This window comes from Neolamprologus brichardi, chromosome 6, assembly GCF_056152115.1.
Source record: "Neolamprologus brichardi isolate AB-2024 chromosome 6, ASM5615211v1, whole genome shotgun sequence".
NCBI classification, from domain to species: domain Eukaryota; kingdom Metazoa; phylum Chordata; class Actinopteri; order Cichliformes; family Cichlidae; genus Neolamprologus; species Neolamprologus brichardi.
The window spans coordinates 21455136-21476001 of record NC_142109.1 but is presented as its reverse complement, the minus strand read 5'-3'; the positions used below and the strand labels follow the sequence as shown (position 1 = coordinate 21476001).

The 20866-nt window shown below is 40.0% G+C and overlaps 1 protein-coding gene across 3 annotated transcripts in view; it reads left to right on the top strand.

The window, feature by feature from the left end:
• The window catches only part of LOC102796339 (phospholipid phosphatase-related protein type 5-like), a 60459-nt gene continuing 39593 nt past the window's right edge, over positions 1–20866 (top strand). For 2 of the 3 annotated variants that reach the window (XM_087841828.1, XM_087841829.1), the window contains exons 1-2: positions 1–499; positions 6274–6384. In XM_087841828.1, the coding sequence (XP_087697954.1) occupies positions 6274–6384 (111 nt within the window). In that variant the 5' untranslated portion in view covers positions 1–499. Of the gene's footprint in view, positions 500–6273; positions 6385–6857; positions 6925–20866 lie in introns of those variants that run through there. The other variant, XM_087841830.1, reaches the window with a different exon arrangement.

Genomic DNA, 20866 nt, shown 5'->3' with positions numbered 1-20866 from the left:
TCCTCTTCCTCTTCCACACACGCATACAGATGCACACACACATTTTCTCTCTCGCTTTCTTTCTCTCCCTCTCCCTCTCCTCATATCCACCGGCAACTGAGCAGGCTTCCTCACCAAGCCCGTGGATCCCTTCACTTGACTAATTAGCCTTGAAGTGCTGTTGAAGATCATCATATTTAGCTTAGTGACCTAGCGGCAGAGTGCAGACAGATATAGACTTGGCTGGCTGGAGGCAGAGTGCCTGGCAGCGGGCAAGCTCTCTATCTCTCTCTATTCACACTCACCGCCGAGGGCTTCTCAGTGGCGGAGCGGCGGAAGTGAGGGGCGTTTTTGCTTTGAAAGAGACGAGAAGGGGAAAAGAGAAAGAAGCGGAGCTGAGATCACAACAAAACCTCAGAATGGAAGTCCGCTGCAGGAGCAAAACCTCCTAGAGACAGAAACTGTGAGGTGGCAGCCGTTACTTTGCAGCAGCACTGCTTCCAACAAAAAGACATAGAAGGTGAGACTTTTTCAAACCAGTTACTGCTGTGTTTTTTTCTTCTGGCTCTTTTGGGAAACATTTTGTTCCTAAATTTGCGTGAGTGTGGGTGTGTGTGTGTGTGTGCAAGAGAGAGCGAAAGGGAAAAAGTGTGAGTGCAGATGTACATCAGTGTGACCCACATTGTTGAACCTGAGGAGCAGCACAGCAGGAATTCTCTGTAGGATGTCTCTCTCCCCTCTCTCTCCTTCTCTCTCCTCTTATCTCTCTTCTCCTCTCTTTCTCTCTCTCACACACACACACACACACACAGACTCGCACGCAGCTGTGTGACACCACTTGTTGGACTGACATCCAAACTGACATGCTATGAATATTGAAATACTGGTCAGTTGTTTGCGTGCACGGATTAGCCCGTGCACACATTTGCATGAATATCAGCCGGCGCAAATGTGTGAATGCACCTGTGCATGTGTGAGATAGTGACTAACTCTTTTTGTGCTGTGCTACCAATGCAAGGCTTAAGGGTGAAAAAAATCATTGTGAGCAACATGGACAGCAACACAAAAGACAATCAGACACAGCTGCCTTATGCCTGATTGCTTCTCACTGCTTTGGAAGATGGGAACATAAAAGAAGACCCAAATACAGTATTTACAGCATGCAGCCCCCTGTGTGGGAATGTATGCATATACAATACACAGTCTTCAGATCTCCTGCCATAACCTAAACAATCTTGTCTTTCATACTCTGAAGCAGAACCTTGCAGTGGAATAGTGTTTAATTAATGAAGCAGACAGGTGGCCCTGAAATTAAAGAAGCAAATACATTTATATGAACCACAGCATGAATACTTATGTCCGTTTCTTCATTAAGCGTACATGTCTGAAGGAAATTCTTGAATATTATAAGAATTTTTGGTCATTAACAAGCCTCATTCAGGTCTATAAATAGCGGGACATGATGTTAGATAACTGCAGAGGAACCACTGATTATTTAAGTTTGTGCACAATGTCACCTGAGGGTGATTTTTGCCCAAATTGGGATTTTTAATTTAGAAATCTTCCATGTTTAAAGTGACAAAAATATATTTTTTTCACTCCTTTCACAGCATAAGATGAATATATAAAAAATAAGTTCTTTAAATCTTATCTTGTTGCTGCCTCAGAAGTCGGAAAAGCTTTGATAGCATATATGTATGAGCTTAAATTATCTGCTAGGGGAAAAAAAGCTGTTAAAGATGAGAGAAGATCTAAATGAATTCCGGGTTGTCAGAGTATTACATCTTTAATTCTTTCTTTATTAATGCATATATTGTATCTCTTTCTAAAGCATACTATGACAGCGTTTAACTGTCGTGCTCCTGTTCCTCATGCAAATGTGCACTTTGCATCGCCGTCACGAATAACAAGATGGTGTATTTTTAGTGTTTGTGTAAACAGGAATGAATCATTTACCTTGTTTTTACTCTTATTTTATTTTTAATCTGGCTTCTATCATTTTAGGATGTGACTGATAGGGGGTCAAGTGCACAACGAATGCATGGACACACTCCAAACTTGTGAAGTGCCTTCCTTCTCCTCTCACCCATAACGACCATTGATTGGGGAAAGGGCTGACAAGGCAGCAGAGACTCTCGCTAAGCCATAAAGTCAGCAAGATAATTGTTGTCAGGGAGATCGGGGAGGGGGCTAAGCTCGATATCTGAGAGGAAAACCAATTGGTTTGCGAGTGAGTAAAATTATATTGAAGATTGCTGAAGCCTTTTGCTTTATGATTGATAATATCAGGATTTCACACTTCTTGAAAAATGCATTTACTGTGTTAATCAGAGGATATATTGGAAAGGCTCTCCTAAACTTAAAAGAGTAGTAGCTGTCATTATTTAGCATGAGCGCAGTCATTTGCATGTCACAAACCCCTGAGCAACTCATAAGCTACTCTTACTCCGACTTTTATCATCATCCCCCCCCCCCCCCCCACCACCACCACCACCTCTTCTCAGTTTGGGGACTGGATCTGTTTTTCTTCAGCGTGTACCTGTTATCCCTCAGTCACTATAATTTCCCATTGCTGAGTCTGCTGGCTTTCACCCCACCCGCTTGATTTCTGAAGAGTTTCCGAATGTCTGCATCAGGACTTTGTCTCGCTCTTATCTCTTACTGTCAGGCTTTTGTTTTTGATCATCGCTCCTCTGTTTCCACTCTACTTCTCCTCCTTTCAACCTCATTTCCCCTCCAATTCTTTTGATTGCCTACCCATACTGGTTTGTGTGCATGTGTGTACCTGTGTGCATTTTTGATGTGTCATGCAGAGTGTCTTTACAGGCATCCCGACAATTTGGTGAGTGAGCTGGTGTGGATGTATGCAACAGTGGTTGTGTGTTTGCTTTGGAATAATCTTTTTGTATTCTTACTTATGATAGATAATAAATGGTTTCCCTCTTTGTGCTCAGACATGATTATCTATGAAAATATGAAGCACAGGGGTTATCAGCTGTTTCAAGGGGGCCAATTTATTAATGGATGGATGGCACATTGTGAGCATCAGGCAAAAAGTGTCCTCATTATAGTTAATGATCTTAAGTAGTACAACACTTGGTGCCTCTATTGTTCACCGTGAAGATTTAGTCCCAGAAAAGCGTTACCATATCTTTAAAGAAACACATCACCGAGCTGATGAAGTGATAGCGAGTGAAGCTTTCTCTTTTGGTAGGAGAAGCGGTGCTCTAACAAGATGAGTTGTGAGAAAACCTTTCCTCAATTATATTTAGGAGTTTTCAGGTCCATTTTTTTCATTATTAAATGAAGAAGAATTTACTTTGAAAAAATCCCCCCTAAAAACTCACCATGGGAAATGTCAGGGGGGTTTGTGTTTTAGGTCAAATGAAAAATTACTAGTCTGCCAAGGAGATGATTGGTGGTTGTTTGCCAGTTTGTAATCAAGATTATTCAAAACTGCATGAAAATTTTATAAGAGGCGGGGCTGGGATCGACAACAAAGTGATTCCTGGAGTTGATTAATGATTTATTATCTTTACGAGACAGGGCAGCTTATATATTTTCATGTGATGTATATTTTCTCAAATAAATATCATAATTAAATAAGAGAAATTAGAATACACTTTCTTGTATGTCTTCAAGAAAACATCATACTCCTTTTGGACCCAGGGTCTCAATTCATGCATGGTGAGGAGGCATTTTCAGCCTTGACTGTAAGCAGTCAAGACTCAGACTGCTGCAGAAGAAGATGTGTGTAAAAGAACACTTTGGTATTGACTTGGTAAAGGTGGGTTCAATCTACTTTATATACCACAGAGTTAATCAACAATTTTTCAATTTCTTAGTTATATATTCTACAATATAAGTACTCATTTTTAGGCAAGTAAGTGTCCACCTATCCATTTTTTTTTATCTGTTTATCCAATTCAGGGTTGCATGGGGGCAACAACCTGGGAGCCTATCCCAGGGTGAGAGGCAGGGTGCAACTTGAGTGGGTCACCCGTCTATCACAAGGCTAACACATAACAATTCCCACTCACATTTACATCCATGGCCAAGTTAGAAATACCTGTTAACCTAACCACATGCATGTCTTTAGACCGTGGCAGTAGCCAGAGATAACCCACAGAGACATGGGGCGAACACAGAAACTCCACACAGAAAAGCTCCAGACTGGATTTGACCTTTCTCGCTGTGAGATAACAGTTTAATCATCACACTAGTAAATGAAAGAAATTTAAAAACAACTAAACATCCTATCTCGTAGAACTATAAAGCAGCATAAATTGATCATGTAAATACACCTCTGTATAAAAGTCTTGTGCCGCTTGTCATTTCTTTATATTTTGCCAGGAAAATGGTGCATTTATTCAAATGTAGAAATATAAATGAAATACAGTAAATAGTACAAAACAGAGTTTCTACAGTTCTAATGAGCTTGAAAGTCAATATTTAATATGAATACAGCCTGAACTGTCTTAAACAAGCTTTCCCTGAGACTATTTAAAGAAATAAGAAGAAAGTTCTTGAGGCTTCTTTAAGGAGATTCAAAGCTCTTCTTTGGATGCTGGCTGCCTTTTGTTCTGCTCTCTGTCAAGGCGATCCCACACTGATTCAATAATGTTGAGTTCTGGGCTCTGGGGAGGCCAGTCCATGACTGATAGTGGTCCAGTGTTTGGTTTTCTATCCAGTATGTGTTCGGGATCATTGACGTGATGAAAGATGATGTCGATCAGGCACTTTTCAGATGGTATTTCATGGTAGATCACAATCTGACAGTACTTTCTTCAATTTTGACAAGACAAACACCACTGGCTTAAATGCAGCCCAAACCTTAACAGAGTCTCCACCATGTTTTGCAGATGGCTATAGACAGTCACTGCTGTATCTTTCTCCTAACCTCCTCCATACAACAATGATTTAAAACAAAAATTTGGATCCATCACTTCATAGGATGCCACTGATTTTCAATCCAGTTTGTGTTTATTTGGCATCCCTCATCCATTCTCCTTGTTTCACTTTCTTAAGAATGGCTTCTTGACAGCCATCTCGCCACTAAGACCTTTTCTCAAGATATGCCAGGTTTTAAGCTAATAGCTATTTCAAAATCACCTTGTTGGTGCAAAAATACTGTTTATGCCTGTGTTATCCCAGGTATTTTTATAGAATCAATTAAAGAAACATGTTAAAGTGTCTAACAGTAAAATGTACATTTGTTTCTTTGCAAAGTTGTCTGTAGACACAACACAGGTTCACCCTCTGAGTTAGGTGCCTTTTTTAAGCTTGAATGATTCATAGGTGAGTGTAAGTAGCTTAGCAAAAAAGGGTCAGTTACAAAATTATAAAATGCACGAGAACTATTGTTATTAGAGGCAAAGTAAAGAGAAATGAGGGGTAGCTCAAAAGGTTTGCACAACACTAGATCTGAACTGAACTTCAGCAGCATGCAGTGCTTTTTAAATGTATTTTTCTGTGTTTGAACATTGCTTCATTGTAAAGTTTATTGCAGTCTGATTGTTCAGCATTCTCTGAACAAAAACAGCATAAAAACGATTTTTCTAGCATGCTGACCTCTTTCTCTATGAGTAAGGCCTTACAGAGGTTTTTCTCTAGCATATTTTAAAACAAATATATTTGAAACCATCAAAGCATGTAGTGATACACAAAAAACTGTACAACAATCCGCTGTACAGGCTTTTCCTCAACAGTCCACTCTACGATTGGCACTATGTTCACTACCGCTTTTTATCACCCAGAACTATTTAGTGACTCATATTAGGTACAAAGTTGAAGAAAGTGACCAAACTGAAGTGTCAGTCTCTTTTTTGAAAATACAACATTTCAAATCAATTATTAACCACTGCCAAAGCTTAATATTGACTCTGATTCTGTCCAAAATCTCCTCAATACACGTGAGACAACGTGAGGTCAGTGTGTATACAAATAGTCAGTGTAAGCCAAACATTCAGGCTTCAAACTGCTCTAAACACTCAGTTTCAGATCATTTTCTCTACTCTTGGTTCTGTATGATGACAGTGAGAGGCAATATTGCCACAGTGCTCAGAGCCACAGTCCTGGCTATAAAGCACTGGACCCTCATCTACCTGCTGTTCAAACCTATTTGTTTGCAGGGGGCAGCCAGTCAGTGGAAAGCAGTGAGGTGAGGAGCTAAAGCAGCTTCTTTCAGACAGTGGATGAAGCGAGTAGCCGCACAAAAGCTCAGTATAAGGATTAGTTCAACACTATAAATCCAGTAGACTGAAGCTTTACAGAGACTTTTCTTTTCCCCAACAGATGATGGACAGTCGCCTGTCAGCACAGGAGAGGACAATGAGGAACCTTCCTGCAGACAGAGGCTTTCAGAAAACCAGCACCTACATCGTGCCCTGCTTCCTCTTTGTGGAGGTCAGTGTGACTGTTAAGGCACATTTTCTTCAACATTTCAGCGCTTTGGTCCCCTGCTGTGCTCATCAGGCTTAACTCACAACAGGACATTTCAGCTTGATTTGGCCTGAACATCATTTGGAAGCTATAACTGAAAGAAATCTACAGCAATCTAAAGTCTCCGAGGTTTAATGTGTTTTGTGCTGTGGAACAAAATGATGTGCTGTGTAGCAAGCACAGCAGAAAGAAAAAAAATGTTTTAAATTCAGCTGTGTATTTAGGTCTTGTTGGAAATTTTAGAAACCTCTGTAAGTTGGAGTCACACAGAGCAAACGGATGGAGACATAAAAGCACATTTTACAGACGTCTGCTGGTGGATGTTCTCTTCGCTTTCTATTCCCTCACTCCTGCATCGCTTTCTGCAATCTCTTCCTGTGTTTCTCATGGTGGATGAAGAGCAAAATGTGTCCCTTGGGCAAAAACGCATAAATTGGCTGAACCACTTTTCAATTCAGTGACTCTCGAAGGAAGTGATTGATTTTGATTAACTGTCACAAATGGGTAATTACCCCCTCGTCCATGAGTCCGTTTAGTGATAACATTCAGCACACGGGTGAAGGGATCTGTCACAAAGACCTTTTCCCTCATATGTTCCTGCTCTTCCCACAACTCTCCTTCTTTCCCTGTAATCCCTAAATGACCCGGTGAAGCTCTCATGGATCAAGCTGCATTTCCTAATTAATTGGCCTGATTAAGAACGGAAACCCAATTAGCCTGTGCTACTGTTAACATGCTTCAAGCCTGAGGATCCTCATAGTTACAGCAGAAATACCAAAATATGCAAAATTGGCACTTTTTAGCATTAAAATAAGGGTCTTTGCATTTAAATTCAGCCTAGAAATATAATTTCTTACTCTTACATGAGATCAAATGTTAATGTTTAAAGTTGATGAAAGCTGTTTAGTCAAATAGTGCCATAGAGAGCTGACTAGAAATGGAGGTTTTGCAATTGACAATAGTGCCTCCAGTAGGGCCCTGTATCCTAAAAACGATATTCCTAAACAAGTAATGTACATTTTTAAATTGAGGAAAGCATTTTTTTGTGTGTGTGCGTGTGTGTCACCAACATATCTTTGATCTTTGTGTTCTTGCTTTCATAATGTCTCCCCTTTTCAGGAAGCTAACACGAAATCGGGACAGTGTTGGGAAAATCAGGCCCAGACATTGTCCACAGGTTCCCTCTCTCATATGCATCACACAGTAGGCGCTTCGCTGTGTCAGATGTGCTCTCACTACTGGAAATACTCAATTTGGATTTGGCAAGGGGTAGCGCCTGGAGCAAAAGCAAAAGCCGTTTAATGTCTGATCCAACTGATGGGTACTTACGTACAGCTTTTTGTGCCTAAATGTAATCAAAGGGCGAGTGAAAATGAAAGTAAACAGCAAATTAAAACAGACACTAAAGTAAGTGAAATAATGACAGTCCCTTTAAATGAACCCTAGTCTCATGGATTATGTTGCCACCATTCTGCTTATCCGCCCCCTCATGCAGTCTTTATTGATCTTTTAAATTATAAGGTGTTTTGCCGGCGAGAAAATTGGTTTCTCTTGAAACATCACTGAGAAAGCAATTTAGTTATATGGGAACGTGTTTTTATTTGTATTTTTTTGGAGACTGCTTGGCTGTTCAGTCAAGCAAAGAGCTGATGATGTATATGGCCATTTTTCTGATTTACCGACTGAGACAAATTTAAACTATCACTGATTTTGTGAAAAGCTGGTCTCTTTGTGGTATCCATCCATCCATCCTTTTTCTTCCAGTTAGCCAGCTGTCATCGGTTGAGAGGTGGGGTATACCTTAGACAGGTCGCCAGTCTATTTCGGTGCTGTGGATTTGCAGTTTAAAAAAAAATAAGCTGACTCTTTCTTTTCTACACGACCCAACCTCTTCACCTGAATCTCCAAAGGGATTTTCCTCAGCCTTGTGTTTCATCTCTCTATATGTTCAAAAACACAACAACCTCTTGAGATGTGACTATAACTTTTTTTTATCTTCTCTTTGTGCCTCAGCCAACACACGGAGCCTGCACTGTTTCCACGCACACACCTCAGTTACCTCTGCATCTCTTTATAGCTCAAATACCTCGCGATCCCTCCGGGTTTACACGCGGCCTTAAGCTTGCTTTTATTTTTCATTCATTTTGCTTTAGCATTCGCTCATTCTCGGGATCCTCTTGAGGACATGTTATAATGATTTTCCACCTTTTTAAAAAATTGTTCATAGTGCGTTTGTAATATCTCTAGGCTTGAATCTGTCACAGGTGCTCTTCATCTCCTTCTATATTCTCTTTGATGGTCTCCTGAGTACTGCCCAGTCATTCTTTACCTCTCTGCATCACTCCTATTCAGCACTCAGTCCCTTGAGTAATTACTGTACGTTGTTTGTACCATAGATTTCTCCATTATTCCCCTTTGATTGTAAAGCTTCGTCTCCTCCTCCCACTCAAAAGCCAGTCTGCTATCACAAAGTCTCTCTTCTCCTCATTTTTCACCAACACTCTGTCCGTGTTTTCCCGTGAGTGTCCATCGTTTCTTGGTATTTCTTTGTGTCGCTCCTCTTGGTTTTGTTCATTTGCTCCTCCTCAGGATAGATTTTGTCCTCGGTAGACCTTGTCCCCAACCTTACCTCATATCCGAATGGAGACAGGAGGGCATTACGTACCAGGGTGTGAGCGCTTCTTCCCATTTTTGCCACCTTATTACCCCATTTCTGAGGACCCCTCTTTTTTTCAGCTTAGAGATGGATTTGGAGATGGAGATTTGGTCTGACTTTAATGACTGTATGTGCACCTGAATGAATCTGCGTGCATTACAGTAGTTTAATAAAGAGCATTTTAAAATTAAATTCCCCCCTCTGCTGCATTCAGACTAAAGCAGCTTGCTGTAGCATAGCTCCCCCCGGAGGGCACACTCTCCTTTGTTGTCACATTAGCATCTCATTACCCATTTCTTTTCAATCCAAACGCCCAGTCTTATTTCCCTTCCGCTCTTTTGATCGTGTTGCCGATTCCCTCTCTCATTTCCCCCACAATCTAACTGTCTATCTATCACTGTCTGCCGCTCTATCTCTTTTATTCCTTCCTTATAATTTTATTTATGACGATGGCCCTTTTCCTCTTACTCAGTCAGTTTCTCTGTCAGTTCGTCACTCTTTTTTTTTTTAAAGGCCTGTCTACCACATCTCACCGCGCTTGTCTGTATTTCTCTTCCCCTGTGATTGTGCTTGTGTCGCCCCCCCTTTAGTGATTGTGTTTTCCCTCTCTCTCTCCCTCTGCTTGATTAAAATGTGAGAACTGGCCCTATCACTTTCCTGTTAAAACAAGAAAGCGTTTACACCATTTTCCTTTAAACTGCATGTGATGAAAACAACATAATGGACAGCAGATTAGTCGTCCTCCTTCGCCGCTCTATCTCTCCGTCCTTGCTGCTCTCTTTTGTTTTTGCTTCATGCTGCTTCTGCAGCTGTGAAGCCACACAAGAGGCTGGTCTGGGGCCTAACAGAGGCACGGCTTCAAAGGATCCTCTTTAAAAAGTCATTTTGATACGACTGGCTCCTGACTTGCTTTAGACACTGGTGGGTGGGAGGAGGGCTGTTCTTTGGTGTGATCTAGGCCAGGCGGGCCTACTGTGAAAATCTGTACGGAAGTCGAGTTACATAGTATCGAAGTAGGAGTGACTACAAATTGACTGTTCTCACTGCAGCCGTCAAATAGTAGCGTTGTATCAGCTGCAACAATAGTAAAATATGATAATTATTACTGTCAACTGTTAATGTGCTGTGGTTATTAATTCATGGCACACAGCTTGTGAAGCGTGCGCGCGGGCTTTCCAGCTTTACTTTTCGGCCAGCTCGGTCTCGCTAAGCTTCCTCCTCTTCGCTCCTTCCTCACGCCTCGTTGGCTGCATCCTCCTGTGGCATAGCAACTTCTGTAAAATAAACAGACTGCTCAGCATCAGACCACATAATATTTCAGGTCTGCAGCTTATGCTGTCTGATGATACTCTGAGGTGTTAGTTCATGTCAGCTTGCAGCTCTCATAGCTGAGCTTTTCTGTACATACACCAGTACGTGTTTGCTTAGTTAGTTAATAGTCAGTAATATTCATAATACAGTAATACTCGTGGCCATTGGCCATTGATCAGTGGTTGTTGATCAATGGTTATGAGAATTTGCATAATTAAGATTAAGGAACTGACCTCGCAGCCCATTGTTCCTTCAGTGGGCTGGTTTCAGTCATTATGCAATGTACTGTTTATAAGATTGGGGAAACCTACAGTCAGCTGAGACTGAAGAAGTCACTTGGATGAGTGATGAAACGTTTCTCCCACAAAACGCTACGTCCAGATGAACAGAATCAACTTTTGGAAGGTCAGTAATACATTCAAAGGCCATCTATTTATATACATCTTACTAATAGCCAATTGAAACTCTATTGCTTTCAAATTTGCCTTAATTCTTCATGGAATAGATTCAACAAGGTGCTAAAAACAGTCCTCAGAGACTTTGGTCCATGTCCACATGGCAACATCATAGTTGGCTACACACCCACGATGATCTCCTGTTCTACCACATCCCAATGTCTTCTGTTTGATTGAGATCTGGTGACTGTGGACGTCTTTTGAGTCCAGGGAAATTATTGTTGTGTTCAAGAAACCAGTTTGAGAAGCTCAGTCCATCACTAGATGGACATAGTTTGATGTGTTGGACATGGTGGGCATCAATACTCAGGTCGGGTGTGGTGTTTAAACAATGCTCAGTTGGTGTGGCAAGAAAAAAATTCACCCACACAATTACACCATCACCATCCTGAACCACTGATACAAGACATGTTTTAATGTGGTTTACATCAAATTCTGACCCAACGATTTAATTGTTCCATCAGAAATTTGGTCTGGACAAGGCAACATTTTTCCAGCCTTCTATTGTCCAATTTTGGTGACCTCATGTGAATTGTAGCATCAGCTTTCTGTTCTTAGCTCAGATGGGTGACATGCGGTGTGGTCTTCTGCTGCTGTAAATGGTAAATGGCCTGTATTTGTGTAGCGCTTTACTTAGTCCCTAAGGACCCTGAAGCACTTTACACTACATTCAGTCAGTCACCCATTCACACACACATTCACACACTGGTGATGACAAGCTACATTGTAGCAACAGCTGCCCTGTGGTGCACTGCTGTAGTCCATCTTCTTCGAGGTTTGACATTCTGTGTTGATTCTCTTCTGGACACCGTGTTTGTAACAAGTTACCGTTGCGTTCTTGTCAACTCAAAGGAGTCTGCTAATTCTCCTCTGGCATAATCAAAGCATCTGTGCCCAGAGAACTGATTTCTCTTTTTTGGACCATTCTCATTAAACCGCCGCCCATTAGGCAACAACAATCTTGCCAAGTCAAATTTAAAGAGGTCAGTGAGGCCATTTATTAAAACTCTGAAGTTTTAATAAATAGGTGCATTTATATGCAACTGCAATAATTTACATCCTCAATCCTAAAACATACTGAGGATATCTTGCAAGTCACAAATTTCTTGATACTGAAAGTTCAAAACGTTCACAGATGTCTTTGCTTTTTCTTTCTAGCGAAACAGTTTTCACTTCTAGCATCCAAAGCAAGACAAAAGTTTTAATATTTAGGCTCTTGGTTGGTTAAGCACTGCTGTTTTTACGCTTCAGTTTGTTTACATGCATTGGGGAGTGTTCGTGCATATGTAAAAAAGTTGTGCAAAGCCTTTTTGTGTCTCAGAGGGAGCTGCGTGAAATGACTTGTCTGAAGTGATGTCACTGAGCCGGTTGTTGTTTGAGTGTGACAAGAATGAAAAATTTAAATCTCTGAATCTGCTGCATCTGTTTTGATCCTTTGTCCATCTCTGACAGTGTTACAATGCACTGCTAAAACAGAGTGCTCGCCTAATCATAACTTAGATCTCTGGTCTCAAAAAGACTAGCTCCTTCTGATATTTTCAGTATTCAGAAAAATAGAGACACTGAACACATTCCAAATACATGGTTTCATTCCTTTTAGAAACACAGAGCATAAATATCACCATAATTTCTGATCCTGACAAAGACACAGCAAACTTCTGTTTTGTTTTGTCCATCTTGTTGGATTCAGCCCTGGCATCAGTTTGCTTCTTAATATGTTATGTTATTCAGGACAGACACAAATCTAGAATCTTTTTACTGTTTCAGTTTCTAAAAACAAGCTCCCTAGCCTAGCCTAGTTTGCTTTAATAATAAACAGTGTTGCTAATACATCAGCCTTCTCCTCACATGCGCTCACTTCATCCACAGTCCCTGCTGGGTATGACATCATCTCAGTACATCTTCTACCTACTTCTACCAGGCAATGTGCTTGATATATCGTTTGCTTTTTTCTAAATATTTCTTTTTGGTTCATTTGTGCTAAATATTTTTTCAGATACAAAGTAATAAACATGACTAGGCTCTATTGCAGCAGCTTTGCATGATTCCCAGTTCAAAACAATCCCTGTTTAACCTGTACTGAAGTCTTGCCTGAAACAAGCCACTTTAGCTTCTCTTCTTTTAAGGTCTCCATCAACGATTGGTTGATCAATCCCTCTTAGATTGGCAAAGGTTGGCAAATAATTGCCTTCTAATTTATAAATGCAGACAGATTGCCCAGCCTTTGCAACTAAAAGGGGACCTGACTCAATTTGTTGCCCGCTGGTTTTCCTCCTATGTCAAACCATGTCGTTCGCCTATGTCATTTTGCAGTTAAACTATTTGTGGAGGAATTTCTGAAGTTTTCAGCTATATGAGATTCTGTCTGAATCTCTTTGTGTATGTAGACGGAAACAGATTTGGAACAGACAGCAACAAGTTTGCAATTTTCAACCATTTCTCATAGTTATTCACTGTATTTTAAAAACAGATTGCAAGTAATTGCCATCTTGACCCATTTAATTGTAAACTGACATCAGTTTGTCTCTGTGTTATCGCTGTCATCACCAAAGCTGCTTTGAAGACCGCATTTCAAAGGTAACAATATCGCCAGATCACAAGTCACAATTCTTTTGGTCCAACCACTGTTTTCCTTATGACTGTAGAATAACCCGATTTTCTTCTGATTGGTTGGTTTACGAGTCTGTGTGCTTGAGATGGTCATCTCATCTATCGCTGTCAGTTTATATATGACAGAAATTAAAAAGAGCGTAGAGGGTCCCCATTACCTTTTCCATTAGTGTTCCTTTTCCTACGTGCTTTTAGTCCAGCTTTACTTAAATTAAAACGCTCCGGTAGATTAAACGTTATTGCTAAAGTACTGTACATCCCCGTAAGTCGTTTTGTAATAGTGCTAATGATTGCCATTAACTTCTTTTTAACTTTGTTATGATCCATTTATTCACAATCAACATTTCCTCATGCCACAAAGGAAAGATAAGAAAAAAATTAATTCAGTTTCGTAACATCCCTGAGCACATTACCTTTACACTAGAGCGTCATACTTTCCTGGTAATTTTCGGGTGATGAAAAAGTGCCTGCACAGATTCATTTTTTTTTATGTCCCCTCCCTCCTCAAGACACACACATACTCCCATGAAGACACTGTAACAGTTCATTGGCACATCATTCTCTCCCTAGTTCTCTCCTCATTATCTCTCTGACTCCATGAATAGCACCTGCCCGCCTGTCTGCTGCTCTGGGATTTCTCAATATTCTGGGTGGATGTTTGAAACACTTGTTAGCTGTGCTCCTTCCCACCTTTTATCCCTTTAGGGAGGGAGGAAGAAAGGGATGGGGTGGGGGGGTGGGGTGGGGGGGGGGGGGGGGTGATAGAGATCCTGTACTGTATGGATATCACAATATACTGTAGGTCCCTGTCATCTGCAGGTAATCAGTAGAGTAGCTGAATATCTGGGCAGTGGCGTCAGAGCTAACTGTTTTAGAAATAGAACAACAAGATGCTGGAATAAGACTTTCAATAAAATCTGTATCTAAGATATAATCTTTACAAACTCTTCCTTCTATTCATGTTACATGTAATTAAAAGAGTCAGATATAGAGGTTGGCTCTCAGTGCTGGTTATCCATGTAGCTCTAAATAGATTTGGCTTAAATTCAAAATTGTACACACTTTTTCCAGAACACATTCAAATCAAGTTAGATTTAAATTATTCTGCAAAAGTGCTGTTTTTTAAAGGCTGAAGTTATATTAGAAAAGGGGGATGCATGTCAAATAACTGTTTATTTAAAAAAAAAAAAAGCAAATACATGTGTATATTCATAAGCAAGATAGCGTTGGCATAAAAACCTTTAACTGCACTGTAGGCTTTTATTCTGGCAGCGTGTTTGTGCGAGTAGAGCCTCTTCCTTTTATTCCTCCCTGTTTGTAAGATGCGGGGGCATGTGTGCTTGAGGACTTGGGATTTCATAGAATTATGTGATTGTTCTTTGGTGTGTAGCAGTGAACATTTAAACGCACTATTCATGGATATGTAGTCCACTGGCAAGAGGAAGCTCTAAATGCATTCGTTTGCTATGGGGAGAGAAAGAGAGAGACAGAGAGCTGAAAGGGAAAAAAAGGGGGTGAGGGAGCCAGTGAGAGACTGTGGACACAGAGAGACAAAGATGTTTTGACAGTGAGGATGATTGAGAGACATAAAAGGAAATGCAGCGAGAAGGGGAGACACAGAAAGCGTGGGTTTGAAAATTATTGAGGAAAGATGTTTTCGACAGATGACGAGGAAAGGGGGGGGGGCGATTTTAAGATAAATAAACCCATCAGAGAAACAAAAGCACTGGGAGAAAAGAGAGAGAGAGAGAGAGAGAGAGAGAGAGAGAGAGAGAGAGAGACAGGGAAAACAGTGGAGGACATGTGGGTGCCCCCCCCCCCGCCACAAAAAAAATGAACGCCTGCTTTGATCCTCTTCATTTCCCTTGTTCCCTTTTTGTATTTTACCTCACTCTCCACTTCACCCTCTTTCACTCTCTCATATATCCTCATTTACTCTCTTGCACCTCCTCTCCCCTGTTTTCCCCTCCTCCCTGCTTCCACTCCTAGTTTTATTTCCCAGCGGCTTTGCCCGGCCGCACTCTGTGATGTACTAATGTCTCATTAACTCTTTTATCTGTCTGTTTATCTTCTTCCACTTCCACTAACCCTAACCCTCTGCTGCTTCTCCCAGTGCTCTCTTAAAGGCTCTATCCCTCTGGCTTGACCAAGGTTTTCCATCTAATCCATCTTGTAGTCCTCTTGCTCAGTGTGTTGTAATACAACCCAGTGACACCAGGCGGCAGTCAAGGCCATTTATTTGCTTGTTATCCATGCTGATTATGATTTCCTTTAGTGAGGTTTTTTTTTTTTGGACTTTGTTATCTCATATAATCACACTCATCTATTTAACAAATATGTTTTTAAGGGGCAGTGTCCCTGCGATGTATCGTATTGGTGCTCTACTTGAGCCGTTTCTGTCCCAGAGGCTGCATGCGCACGACACCTTTGCTTCTTTTTATCCGGAAATCTGCTGAAACTCATAGAGACGCACAGATCGAGATCTCAGCCGCTGTAAAATATTTAGTGGCTCCGATCACGTGAGCGAGTAATCATGTGGCTCATCAGGAAAACAGGAGAGGTGTTGCAGCCTCGTCTCAATCTAATTTAGGTGAAATGTTTTCAGTGAGGCTCTGTGATGTGTGTTGTAACTCTGAAGTCAACTGAAGCCATGCAAATATAAAAAGCGTTTCAGCTGAAGATGCCAGCTTTTGGTTTAGAGGTTAATTTGTGTGGATGTGTTTTTAATTGTGGCTGATTAATGTTGGCACATTAAAAAAAGCCACTTTATGAGAAACACCTTCACAAGCTAATGTGTGCCAGAGATCATAATGATTTGTTTTTGGTGACATTATTAAAATGTAGGAGGAAGTATTATTGAGGACCTAATGTATTTAACAATTCAATGAAAGATTAAAGGAACAGCACAACAACAAATCAAGATAATAATTTCCTTATTAACTAAATTTACATATTTTTCTTCTGCCCTGTTGTGATGTTCATTGGTGTGGGTTGTCTGGTTTTGCAGGTGTCTGCTGCAAAAATGTTTGCTTTCTCTTTAATATAATAGAACTAAATGATACCATGATATGTTTCATTTAGAAACAGTTATCTGTCTGCATCCGCCAGTTAAAAGAAGCGTGTAAAAAGCCAATATTACCAGTCAGCTGAGGGAGGCAGTCAGAGGAAAAATGTAAGTAAATTCGATTATGGGTTAAACTTTCCCTTTAAAAGCATACATTGCGATGCAAAACTCTTGCACTACCCCTCATTTATTTATATGAAGCTAGGAAAATAGAAAATGTATGTAGCAAGTTAGTGAAACAGGTGCTTAGATACATAGAAATGCTTTATATAAGACAACACAGAGTTTGTATAGTTTTAACAAGCTTGAAATTAAATATTTGATATGTCTTTTTTCTCCAACACAGCCTTAACTCTATTGGGAAAGCTTTCTTCCTTTTTCTTTAAATAGTCTTCAGGAATAATTCTCCACGTTTCTTGGAGGTGATTCAAAGCTCTTCTTTGGGTGTTGGCTGCTGTTCTGTTCTCTGTCAAGATGATCTCACACTGCTTCAGTAATGTTGAGGTCTGGGCTCTGGGAAGGCCAATCCATGATTGATAGTGTTTCATTGTGTGTTTTGGATCATTGTCATGCTAACAAATGAAGCTGTTGACAGTCAGATGCTTTTCAGATGATATTGCATAATGGATCAAGATCTGCTTGTACTTTTCTGCATTCATAATTCATCAGTTTTTAACGTGCCTGAGAAGCAGCCAGAAACTATGACAGAGCCTCCACTGTGTTTTACAGATAGCTGTAGACACTCACTTCTGCCGTCTTCTGTATATATGGATATTTTGATGACAACAATTTGAACAAAAAATTTCAGCTTTAAAAGATCTGTGACTACTGATTTTTTTTTTCTTGAGTAATTTGGCATACCTCAGCCTTTTCTCCCTGCTTCCCTTCCTTAACAAGGGAAGCCCACCCTTCCACTAAAACCATTTCTGATGAGGCTTCAGTCAACAGTAGAGATAAATATTTCAGTTCCTGTGTCAGGTCTTTGCTGGCCTGCCAAGGACACACTGCACAATGCGCTGAGATATGCCAAGTTTTCAGCTAATAGCTATTTGGGAATCACCTTGTTAGTGCAAAAATACTATTATATGCCTGTCAAACTGTGTTATGTTTGGCATTTTTTTGTAGATTTGTTTAAATAATTGGGAACAAATTCTGTGTTTTTGCAACAGGCTGCTAAGTTTTCTGTTATTTGGAGATCCAGTACTACTTCATCCTTTCAGTTAGGGGGCTTTTTCATGCTTGAATGATTCATGGGTCAGTGATAAATGACATAAAAACTACAGCCTGGACTGAAAATTAATGGGGAAAAAGCATTCAGTTAGAAAGCCTGGAGAACTAAGAGCACATTAAAAAATATTACAATAAAGCCTGGCTCCTTGGAAGCAAAGGAATTAAACTTTTCCAAAGTAGATTTTATTGCAGAACATTTACATCCGGTGCACCTAATATGCATGACTCAAAAAAATGAAAAACAACATAACTAATTTATATAAATAAAGTTTCAAATGTGCAAAACCAAACTTAAATATAGAAAATTATCTCTTAAATGTAGGCTTACCCAGCTTCACCCGTGCTCATTATGACTCAGTTATAGTATAGAGTGTATATTCATTTAAAAACACTGCAGACCTGCTGTTAGCAAAAAGCAACAGCATGCCTCCAGTTCATCCTGAGCCCTGTGACATTTGTCGTCTTGCAGCAGGACGCTGTCATCTCGTCACCAGCCTCCATCCACACATTCTCACCTTCTATAAACATGTTTGACTTTAGCAGTTGACTTTTCTGCCATCTGGCTGCTCCACACAGGCCGACGGTAGACATGCAGCAGTTATGTGCGAACTCACAGTTTGGCCCCAGGAGACATTAGTGATGCCCATTCTATTTTCACCTCTAGTTTCCCTACCCATAATGCACCATTATTGTCACATTTCATTTCCCCCTTTCCAGTTAAAGGGCTTTTAGGGGAAGGAGATTTTTCTCATTTTCTGTCACGAGTCCCGTATTAGTCTCTTTGATTTCTTGCTTTTTCTCCCTTTGAAGTGCAGAGGTGTAAGCATTAAGTCTTAATTACATGGTCTGATAAGTGATTTCAGTTTACTGGGTCATATGGAAAGAGGTCAAGCTCTTGAATCTTTTTGCAATTTACAAATCTGATTTAATCCCATGGCTAAATTTATCCTGACAGATTTTAGTATCTAAATCAAATTGGGTTTTATTGCATAACAGTGTAATCCCTTTTTTTCATCATCATTTCTGCTGGCAACATTGTTCCAGATTCTGAAGCAGCAGGCTAGAAATAACAAATCTATGTGATTCATAAACAGGGATGCCTATTCCTGGCTGTGCTATGATATTTACTGTACAGTACAGTACGGCTGTACGTTCTTCTTTCAAAGATTTACAAGCATATAGTTGTGTTTGCGTGACAGTAAGCCTTTCAAACCTCAGTGTCCACCAACACTTAAAAAATGCATGAAATATTTAGTTTTGTCATATTTGAATTTTTTTAAAAATATGTGAACAGAAGCCATTGTCTTATTTCCTGTCGTTGAACTGGCATTCAATGTTTCGAGGCTTTAGTGTTTTATCCGTTATAGTCTCTGAAAGATTAATTTCACATCTCTTGAAACAGACTGACAGAGCACTGAAAGGAACACGCTTTGTGGCATAAAACCAACTGCTAATTTTCACATTCAGAGAAGATAACGAGCAAATTTATTTAGACCCTTTTTTTGTGATAACATATGTGATAGCCACAGACTTTCTCTGCCCTCTTGACACTATGATTATGTGGATTCATTTCTTATAGAATATATATAATACACAGTAAACCAGCAACTTGTCACTCTACTCTTGGCACACTATCATTATCCTCCATATCCATGATTGTTAATGGGTAATAACACTGAAATGGACGTGAGTCAGCAGTTAGTGATCACTCACTAGTCGGTATGATGGCTGATTGGCTCTAAGGTGTGTGAGCGACACAGTTTGTGTACCGTTTTAACTGACTGTGATTAACTTTAGCAAGTATTACAACCAACAAAGCTCATCTAATCTTAAAAATTGGTATTTTACCCAACACGACGATCCTTCCCTAAATGTAATTTGGTTGTTTTGTGCCTTGAAACCAAGTTTGGTGCCATTGCTTATACATTACTTTACTTTATCCTCTTCAAAAAGTAAATCATTCTCCTTATGCATCACTCTTATTTATCACCTGAGTGATGTTGGTTTGCTTAGGCAATTCATAATATTAACATTAAACCTTACGTATTGCTAAATATCCGCACAAATGCTTGGACACAAATACTCTGAAAATAAGACGGGGATACACAAGGTCATTCTTTTAGTGTTATACTACTGAGCCACCAGCAGAATTGACAAAAGCAAACACAAGGAGCACTTCAAAATGCTGTGTGAACAGCGCTCGTATTAAAGAAAAGGACAACATTTACTCTACTATTTTCAATTCCGCGAGCCTGTTCATCTCTGCTTCGGTGACCTGTTGAAAATTCAGGCTCTGGCTGCTTGGTTGGGGCTGACACACATTTGAGCATCTCTTTGGGCTTTGAGGTCTATCATTACTGGCTTTGTGTTGTCATGTATTTGCAGTTTTTTGGAGACATTTCATGTTTACAGCAGTGAGTTGTTGTTGCTCACCCATTCTGCACTCTACCGTCACATTTCTTAAAATGAAAGTGAATTAATTTGAATTTTTGTCTTATCCTCCACATGATAGTTGTTGCTCTTGAAGGCGTGCAAAAATTACATATTTTATTGTTTGATTAGGAGGACTTTTGTGTGAATGCAGCTCTTAAGGCTGGTTCTGTCTGTGTTTCATTACAATTTTACCATCCTTTATTTCTATTTCCAGGCGAGTTTCCCAAATAGCCTCTAAAGAATTTAACAAAGAGCTGATAAATTACTAAGAGAAACATTGAACATTTACAAGTAGCAGATATAAAGCTAGTGCAAGATACATTTTAATAAAAATTTAAGTATGCTACTTTAAAATTTAAAAAAAAAAAGGAAATAAAACATTTTTTTATTTTGTATGTGAGAATTAGGCAGAGGTCTTATGTGTGTACACCCTGAACAAAAATGAGGACAGAATTGAAAGGGGAAGGTGTGGACCATCTGGTGAGCACTCCTTTAAGTGGGACAAACAGGTGGACCGACTGGATTCAAAGGGTGCCAGAGTCAGGACTTATGGGGGCAATAAAGAAGAAATTTATTTTCAGTGGCTGCAAGGAAGACTTACTGTGTAAAAATTCAAAATTGAAGCACTTCTACTGGTTACTATTGTAGCAAAGATGTTAATGAATCTACAACAGCAGTATCCTGGTT